The following is a 9,802-nucleotide window of genomic DNA, read 5'->3' on the forward strand; positions in this document are numbered from 1 at the left end:
TTAAAGACTAACACATTTCTGCAGGCATAAGCTGTCGTGGGCTGCAACCCACTTGGTCGGATGCATGAAATAGAAATCAGATAGGAGGTATATATACATCCAAGGGTAAGAAACAACAGTGGGGAGGGGAGGTGTTAGCAAAGTCCATTCAGTTAGAGTAGCTGAGGCCTATTCACAACCATTGATTAGGAGGTGAGAATGTGTGAACAGTGACAATTACTTCTTGTAATGACAGAACCATTCCAAGTCCCTGTTCAGACCCAGTTTGACTGTGTCAAGTTTGCAGATCAGTTCCAGCTCTGCAGTTTCTCGCTGCAGTCTGTTTGTAGAAGTATGGCAACTTTCCAGTCAGCTACAGAGTGTCCTGGGAGATTGAAGTGCTCTCCCACTGGTTTATGGATGTTCCCATTTTTATGTCTGAATTGTGTCCATTTATTCTTCTGCGCAGTGACAGTCCGGTTTGGTCAATGTACATGGCTTTTGTCTTGAAACTATCTATTGCAGAAGTGCCTTGTGGTTATAATTCTGCTCTCTCTCACGCATGCACACTTATGGCATCTGCAGAACATTTTAGAGGGGTAGAAGATGACGACCTTCACAAGATCCACCCTGTTAAGTGGGAAACCACAACTAACATCACCAACTTAGCAACTGAATGTTGGCTGTTGACCTCCCAGTCAAAAAAGCAACACAAGAAGCCCAAATGGTCGTAATTAGAGATGAGGACTCCATCGCGCTAGGTGCTGTACATATAATGAAACAAATGCTCCAAGGCCTTTATGCAAATAGTTATAAAAGCAACAATTTCCTGCCCTGGAATTTCCTGGGTTTCATGATTTCCTGGAATGTGTGGTCAAACTGTGCCAGAAAAGTTGGATTTCAAAAATTGGCAAATGCTGTTTATTTTTCCCAAGGAAAATGTTGGCAGGAATGACTTTTCCCCCATCCATTTTCAGTGGAAATGTTCCACTTTTTGTCCAACCCCTTTTACCCCCCTCAAGTCTTTTGGCCCAAAAAATTTGGTAACATTCCAAAATTCCAAACTTTTTTGAGGAAAGCGCCTGCTTTCTGCAAAAAACTTCCTTTGAGTGAAACCCCCAAGAAGACACTTTGATCGAAAAGTGTCCACCCACCCTCTTTTCAAGCTCATTTCCGCCTCTTCAGATTGAAAAAGCAACACCGTCTTTGACAGCCCCCTCAGAGTCCGTTTCTTCTCTGAACACAGACAAAAGCAAAGGGGCAAGAGCTGTGATTTTAGACACACGACTGTTTGCACCGGCTCTGCATGCTGCCCCAGGCTGGATTTGCTGCCTGAGTTAAGATCTCCACTGAATCTGAGTAGACGTTGGGTGCCCAACTTTCTTGGCACTTTTGAAAAAAAGCAGCCGGGGAAGAGAATACAACCTGTTCGCCAAAGCTCATGCAGTGTAAGAAGGTGGCAGATTTCATCAGAGACAATATTTCCTGGTAGAAGAGGTGTTGGTCATCTTAGCACAAACACAGCTGGGTCGCTGCCTTCACACAAGCCTCTTTGCCAGCCATGGCTGACGGAGCAATCTATACCTTTTTAAACATGCCAGCAGACCCTCTGCCCAGCAACATATCAACTCCGGCTCAGCATCACAGTGAGTGCATTTTACTTCATGGCGTTTTATGAAGGGTGTGGATTTTGGGAGGCTGGGTCTCCATTTTTGCTACTGTCATGTGTATAAATAGCAGGTCCAGCAACGCACTAGGGGTCAGATCCCCCTTTGCTGTTAGTGGGCATAGCTCCGCTGATACCAGTGCAGTCACTTTGGATTTACACCGAGGTCATGGAGATCAGAATTTGGTCCTGGCTCCACTGACTTCAGTGGGGCTTGCTCTGGATTTACCCCCAGTCACTGAGATCACAATCCAGCCCTGACTCCATTCATGTAGTGGAGTCACTCTGGATTTGGAACAGGGTCACTGAGATCACAATTCAGCCCTGACACAATTCATCGCAGTGGAGTGACTCCAGATTTGGAACAGGGTCACTGAGATCAGAGTACAGCCCTGACCCCATTCATGTAGTGGAGTCACTCTGGATTTGGAACAGGGTCACTGAGATCCCAATCCAGTCCTGACACAATTCATTGCAGTGGAGTGTCTCCAGATTTGGGACAGGGTCACTGAGATCAGAATCCAGCCCTGTCTCCATGAAGGAAAATAATCTGAAGAAAATCTAACATCTCTTTCAAATCAGCTTTATCAGACCCAGGATCCAGTGTTGATCCAAATTGTATATTGATTTTATGGCATCACTAGGGCAAACTTAAGTTTAGTGGATGACTTAACTGTGTGTTTCCAGACCCGGATTCCTTTTCAGTGTAACCTTAACTCTCAATTTTTGGAGGTGTGCAGTACTTGGTGGTAGGGTAATTATAACCTCCCTGGAATGCTTTTACCATTACATTATGGATAAAATATACACTCAAACTTCACTCCACCTTAATGTAGATTCGTGTCTCAGAATCACTACCTGGGGCCGGATAATGAGCAAGTGCAAATCAGCTCTGTGGAGGACAGAGGAGTCACAGCTGATTTACATCAGCGGGGCATCTGAATTCAGGTTCGTCCGACCCCTAGGAGAAGGTCGGAGTAATGTGAAATCACTTGACTCACTCCTTCCAAACCAGTTACAGTCTAAAAGCCAGTGTGGCACCTGGTGTAAATCACAGTAGGTCCACTGACGTCTAGATGGCTTTGCTGAGCTGCACCCTGATGATCTGACTTTTATGCCTTGATTTATTGATCTATTTCCCCAAAATGCTCAGCCCCACAAACGGGCCCCCATTTTCAGAGGATCGTTTAGCCACCTGAATAAGTGGCTCGACTTCAGGAAAGCCCAGGGCGTTGGGCGCTAAGCTCTGGAAATCTGCCCCGAAATGCCACAGCTGGAGTTGCTGTTGGGCTGGGAACATCTGGAAATTCATCTCTTGAGAAACCCAGCCCTGATTGCGGGTACTGAGTCCTTGCAAAGCTGTCCCGGAGCGGTAAGGAAAATGGGACCCCAGTGCTGAGTAAATGCAGCTTTGCTTTGCACAGAAAGCGATTTCACGCGGCCTATGGGCGTAGCTACAGCAACGTAGCGTCTGTCACAGCATATGCTACAGCTCTTCCCGCCATGTGCTGCCACATTGCCTCGGTGGAACTAATTGGAATGTATTGAACACTTATTCTGACCACGATGAAGGAGCAGGTTGGCCTGGGGGGAAGGGCACTAGCCCAGAATTTGGGACACCTGGGTTTAAGTGGATTTTTTTTTTATTGCACACTCCTTGTGTCATCTTCAACAAGGCACTTGGGGTCAGATTTCTGAACGTGTTTAGGTGCCTGAACAAGCTGGTTTCTGTGGGACTTAAATGCTTTAAAAATCACCCCGGCCTGGTTTTTTTTTAGTTGCCTAAATAACCTTAGGGAAGCTGGCCCGTGATCGCTCTGTGCCTCAGTTTCCCCTCTGTAAGTAGGACCAGAGAGGTTATATTACCTCCGTATTTGTCACTGGTGCGACCGCTGCTGGAATAGTGCACCCAGTTCTGGTGCCCACAGTTCAAGAAGGATGTTAATGAAGTAGAGAGGGGTCAGTTAAAAGACAAGAGAATGATTAAAGGATTAGAAAACCTGCCGTATAGTGAAAGACTCCAGGAGCGCCGTCTATTTAGCTCAACAAAGAGAAGGTTAAGGCATGATCTGATCCCAGGTTGTGAGCACTAATATGTAATAATGGGCTCTTCAATCTAGCAAAGGTCTAACAGGATCCAGTGGCTGGAAGATGAAGCTAGACAAATTCAGGATGGAAATTAACAGCGAGAGTAATGGAGACAGTGGGGGATCTGCATCAATGACCATTTTGAAATCCAGTTTTTCTGACAGATCCGCTGTAGGAATTGTTTTGGGGGAAGTTCTCTGGCCTGTGCTATCCAGGAGTCAGACTAGATGATCACCCGGGTCCTGCCTGGCCTTGGGATCTATGCAACGTGGGGATAACAGCTCGGCCATGACTCAGAGCAGCACTGGGAGGATAAATATTTCACAGGTTATGATGAGGCTCTCAGGTGCTACAGAAATGGGGGAGCCAGGTGAGTTCCTTAGGTAGACAGAATTCTGTTACCGATGTCTCCAGCCGTGACCTTGATCAAGTCATTTAATTATTATTTGTAGTATTGTGGCATCTAGCCACACCCCCCGCTGCCGTTTACGCGTTGCGCTCGGCGCTGTACAAAGCCGGAATGAAAAGACACTCCTTGGCCTATAACCTTTACAATCTAAGGGTAAGACAAGAGACAGGCAGACTGATAGGGGAGTCCAGTGAGACAATATCTGTCACCGTGATGCACTGGGGTGGACCAGCCAAGCCGTTGTCAAGTTTTTTTGTGGGCTTTTTCAGCAAAGGGGAGTGTTAGTCTCTCTCTTTCTTGGGTCTGACAGCTTCCCCCTCTCTAAGATGGGATTGCAGTGCAAAGGAATCCCTCTTTGAAAATGACGCCTTCTGCATGGATGTGTCACTCCTAGATGTATCCCACGGAAAGCTTTCCTCCAGCCACGGATTACCGGGCTCGAGGCAGGAAATCCTAGGTGAAATTCTCTGCCCTGTCTGTTGCAGGAGATGAGACAGGATGCTCAGAATCATCCTGCCCGGTCTCAGTTTAGAGATCTACTCAGAGCTGATGGTTTACACCAGTTTATTGTATTTCTGTGTGATCATGAACGTGTCCTCCCCGCCCCCCTGCCCCACACTTCCGGTAGTGGGTTTCCTGATCTGCTGAGCTGAGGCGAGCGCCGTGTTACCCAGCCCCGGCTCAGCGACTGCTGCATGCCATTTGCTCAGCGAGGCACAGTGAAAAAGGGGACTTGTTTCCAGTGAGAGGCGAGAACTGCAAACAGGCCAGGCCAGAAGGTTAAAGGGCAGGGCCAGCGCCTTGCATATGCCAGACGGGTGTGGGTGCCCCACAGGCAGTTACCGCCCCGCTGCCTGCAAACTGGCTCTGCATTTCCCCGTGTGTTGATTCTTGCAGCTTGTCCACAGTGTCCCCCCTGGCATCGGATCGCTCTGAGTGTCGGCTGGGCTAGCACCATCATCCTGCTGGGAGCTGTGATAGCGCTGGCTGTTCTGGGTGAGTAGCCCACGGCTGGGTGGCGTTCTCCGGCCTGCGTGCTATGGGAGGTAAGGCTAGATGCCCCTAGTGATCTCTTCTAGCTTTCAAATATACGATTCTACGACAACCCTGCCAGATATAATCTCAGTTGCTCTAAATTGCCACCGGGCCATTGAGTCGCGCTGCCTGGGGATCTGGCCCTGCCTTTTTCCAATCTTTAGTTTCTATTTATCTTGAAGTTTACCGGAGCCCATCCCAGGATCCCCCGTTGGCTGCAGCGGTCACGAAGCCCGCTGAGAAGAGGAATTCCTGCGGGATCCATCAAAACACAACAGCGTGCAACGACTGTACGCTGGAGGATTTCCGATCCTACCTGAAGCTAAACTTGTGTGAGGTGGAAAACAGCTCAGCAGGTAACTCCCGTGCAGCCCGTGTTTCCCCCACTCCCCCGCACTGTCGCACACGCTGATGTTCACATGAAGCAGACGCACCTTCCCACCCCTTCTCTATCCCCTCCCTCCTTTCACGACCCTGTTTAATATTGCCAGGAATCTATAGCCTCAGCCGCGACAGCTAGAGGCCAGCCAGGGTGATCAGTGCCATGTCGTGTACCTGTGTAGCATCTAGAGACCGTAACAGAGATCAGGGTCCCGGTTGTGCCGGGCACTGCACGGACACACAGCGAGAGACGGTCCCTGCCCCAGCTGAGATCAGGGCCCCGTTGTGCCGGGCGCTGCACATACACACAGAGAGAGACAGTCCCTGCCCCAAAGAACTTACAATCTAAGTACACAGGAAAAAGGGTGGGAGGGAAAGTGACCTGTACCCCAGGCCGCTCGGGTTTCTTTCACCTGAAAGATGGCATCTCTTGGAGCAAAGCACGTCTCAGTCAGTGGCACTGGGTCTCAAGGCCGCATCCTGCCTCCTGAATCACTCACCCCACAGAGCCCCCTAGGGCTGCACTGGCTGTGAGGGGAGAGTGCCCCTGGCCGAGCCCCCCCCCGCTTCGCTAACCTGCAGCACCGCGCCCCCTTGAATGACAGTGGGGTCAGCACTGACTCAGCCCACCCTCACGAGGCTCTGGTCTTTGGCTGGGCTTTGTCGCACTGGAACATTGAGTGTGAAGGCTCCATGCCAGGGAGACGCTCAGCGCTGTGAGAACGATCGGATCCTTTATTGATAACTCTGTTCCACTGCCCCCTCCAGAGGGAACCGGCTGCAGACTCTGCCCCAGACTGTGGCTGCCGCACAGGGACAAGTGCTACTGGCTTTCTAAAGAGGCTAAATTCTGGACCAGGGCCCAGGAGGACTGCGCAAGGAGAAGATCTCAGCTGCTAGTGATCCAGGACTCGGAGGAGATGGTAAAGAACGGGCTAAACTTCACCTAACATACGCGTGTCCTTGTTCACCAGAGCAGCTCAAGAAATCCCTCTCTTTAGTTTTCCAGCAACAATTTATTAGGTGCAAACTTTTCATTCACAAATTTTGTCTGTCACAGGAAAATTTTAAGGTGAAATGAGATGTTCATTTTGATTTTAAAAAAACCCAAAAACTTTTTTTGGGAACTTCACACTTTTTTCTAACCGCCCCCCTTTTTTTTGACCACTGAATTCACTGACTAGCGTCCAGGAATGTTTTCCCATTTTTTCCATATCCCCAGCATTAAAAAAGGAATTTTTCAAAATTCCCTCCACTCTAGGAAACTTAAGTGTGGCAAAAGGAAATATTTTATTCTAAATCAGCGGTTGCCATTTGAGAAAGAGATCTTGAAGTCACTGTGGCTAGTTCTCTGAAAACATCCACTCAATGTGCAACGGCAGTCAAAAGGCTACCAGCATGTTAAGACCCATCAGAAAAGTGTTAGATAATAAAACAGAAAATAGTATAATGCTACTATGTAAATCCATGGTAGGCCCACACCTTGAATACTGTGTACAATTCTGGTTTTCTCTTCTCAGAAAAGATATATTAAAATTGGAAAAGGTTCAGAGATGATCAACAAAAATTATTAGGATATGGAACAACTTCCACAAGAAGAGAGATTAAAAAAATTGGGATTGTTCATCTTAGAAAAGGGCCAACTAAGGATGGATGTGACAGAGGTCTATGAAATCATTAATGGTGCGGAGAAAGTGACTAGGGAAGTGTTATTTATCCCTTCCCGTAATACAAGAACTAGGGGTCACCCAGTGAAATGAATAAGTGGCAGGTTGAAAACAAACACAAGGAAGTTAGTTCTTTGCACAATGCACAGTCAACTTGTGGAACTCCTTGCCAGGGGATGTTGTGAAGGTCAAAAGTATAAGTGGGCTCAAAAAAGAATTAGGTAAGTTCATGGAGGATAGGTCCAGCAATGGCTGTTAGTCAAGTTGGTCAGAGATGCAACCCCATGCTCTGGGTGTCCCTAAACTTCCAACCACCAGAAGCACCTGGCATTGGCCACTGTTGGAAAAAAGGATGCTGGGCTAGATGGTATGACTCTGTATGGCCAGTCTTAAGTTTGTAAAGGTGGTGGTGGTCGGGGAGGAAATCCTGTTAAAAAATTAAGTCTTGACTGAAACATTTCCACTAGCTCTCCTGCTAATATTATCCTTATTTTCTGAGAACATTAGCATGATTAATATTAGATGTTGAGATGCCACACTAAGTGAATATAAAAACCTAGAAAAAGACAAAACTCCAGGAAAACTATATTTAGGCTTGGCAGAATTCAATTTATTTTTGATATAAGTTCAACAGCTATTACTGATTTATTTTTAGGCATTTTAAAATTTTATTTAATCTATTAAAATTTTTAGTTGTGCAAAATTATGAGTTTTAAGCAGTGTTATCAATTTTTATTTATTTCAATTTTCACAGTTTTGGGAAATCATGGGGCCAGGTCAGACAATGGGGGGAGGGGGAAGGGGGTCATTTAATGACAGTAGATGTTGCGATTCAAAAAGGTAAAATATACAAAATAAGAATCCTTAAATCAAACGCTAAGTTCTCAAGCAGCATTTTTCTTACTGTGCCTCTCTGTAAATTTTGATTATTATCAGTGGAAATATTTTTTTCATTAGTTTGTGTGCGTATGGTGAAGTCAACATTTACCAAAAAAAATCTAATCTTTCCAAGCCTAAATATATTGAAATAAATACACTAATGGTAGATCCCAAAGCAGTATACAGTCTGAAAGTGACTAGGATACGAACTGGAGACAGGGATCATTGAGCAATCACTAGGATGCGGCTACTTCTGGGGTGGGGCAGCTGGATAATAGCTGTACAACAATGCTACATCAGGTTTGCTTACTCAGCATGGAAATGCTGGAAGGAGGTGCAGCAGCTGGATAAGAGTGGAAAATGTTTCCCCAGAGCTGAAATGCTACTTTTTATTTATTAGAGCTGTGGTAAAAGAAAAGCCTGCACAAAAATATTGTAAATATTTTTAACTGAAAAAAATTAGAATGCTTACAGAATTTTTTTTAACAAAGTTCATCAAAATCTTGGGGGGAGGGGAGGGAGGAAGCAGGACTGACTCAGCTATTAATTAGCAATACAATTATTTGTTATGTTTACTTTTAATTGGTGTTTCATCTGGTTCTGATTTGTCACCAATATTAATTATCAAAACCCAAACTAGAGATCAGGTCCCATTTGCATTGTGAGCAAAGGAGCCAGAGAATTCTACCATGTTCTGGTCTCTCTGATACCTTGTCTATTTCACAGGAGTTCATACAGAATATTACAAAAAATCAAAATCACATGTGGATTGGACTTAACATCACATCCCGAGGGAGGAACTGGACCTGGGTGGATGGTTCCCCATTAAATCAAACACTGTGAGTGTTTTCTGAGTAGTATTTTACATCAGTCTGCAATAAATATATTGGGTGAAATCCTGGGCCCCAATAAAGTCAATGGCAAATCTGCTGTTGAAGGATTTCATCCATTAATTTTACAGTATAAAAGCCTCAATCTTGCAAACACACATGGGTTTAACTTTGAGTCTCATTGACGCGAATGGCAGTAGAGGTGGGAGGACAGGTAAGCAGGTGTATATATGAATCAGGGTCATCAGTCCTTGGCAGAACAGGTTAAAAACGGGGGGAAACACCATTTTTTCAATCTTTCCTTGTGTTTTTATCAACATTTGAGATTTCAGAATCCAAAATCTGATCAGTTTCAGAACTAAGAAAGTTCCAACTGCCTCCATAGTTGCTCAAAAAAACTAGAAAAAAAAAGGTACACAAATTTCCTCAAAACTTTCCTTTTTTTAAATTTGAAATTGACTAAACTTTTCATGTACGTTCCAAAAGCTGAACGTTTGTATCTGTTTTCAAGGTTGGCCTCTCTTCACTAGCCAGTTTCTGTTGCTAGTTTCTGTACCAGGTACATCTCTCCGCCAGGTCTGGATTTGAATGTATCAACTCGTTTCACATATTAGCCTAGCGAGGGAAAGACTAGACATGTTGGCTGGGACCCCAGAGGAAGAAAAATAGCTGCTATAGACCCTCTTCTCCACCTCTAAACACACTGATAATGACTGTCTCCTTCACCCCTTAGATTCATGGTCTCCGGTCCTGTTGAAAAGAATAGCTGTGCTTCCCTACAGAAGAATCAGATACACTCTGAAATCTGCAACACTGACTATAAATGGATTTGCCAAAAGAAAGCTGTCATCATTTAAACGGGTGGATT

The 9,802-nt window shown here is 45.6% G+C and overlaps 1 protein-coding gene across 1 annotated transcript; it reads left to right on the forward strand.

The window, feature by feature from the left end:
* Positions 1-1,482: 1,482 nt before the first annotated feature.
* LOC137153464 (killer cell lectin-like receptor subfamily B member 1B allele C) lies at positions 1,483-9,802 on the forward strand. The gene is made up of 6 exons (XM_067548829.1): positions 1,483-1,625; positions 5,040-5,138; positions 5,360-5,533; positions 6,327-6,481; positions 8,831-8,943; positions 9,668-9,802. Exons 1-6 carry the CDS (start codon positions 1,541-1,543, stop codon positions 9,789-9,791), a joined length of 750 nt encoding a protein of 249 aa, XP_067404930.1. The 5' UTR covers positions 1,483-1,540; the 3' UTR covers positions 9,792-9,802.

The sequence above is a fragment of the Emydura macquarii genome, unplaced genomic scaffold, assembly GCF_026122565.2.
Source record: "Emydura macquarii macquarii isolate MOO-44397 ecotype Brisbane River unplaced genomic scaffold, CSIRO-AGI_Emac_v2 contig_246, whole genome shotgun sequence".
NCBI lineage: Eukaryota > Metazoa > Chordata > Testudines > Chelidae > Emydura > Emydura macquarii.

Coding starts and splice junctions, on each gene's coding strand:
- LOC137153464 (XM_067548829.1), top strand. CDS start 1,541: ATGGCTGACGGAGCAATCTATACCTTTTTAAACATGCCAGCAGACCCT. Junction 1,626..5,039: donor AACTCCGGCTCAGCATCACA/GTGAGTGCATTT, acceptor TGATTCTTGCAG/CTTGTCCACAGTGTCCCCCC. Junction 6,482..8,830: donor TCCAGGACTCGGAGGAGATG/GTAAAGAACGGG, acceptor TCTATTTCACAG/GAGTTCATACAGAATATTAC.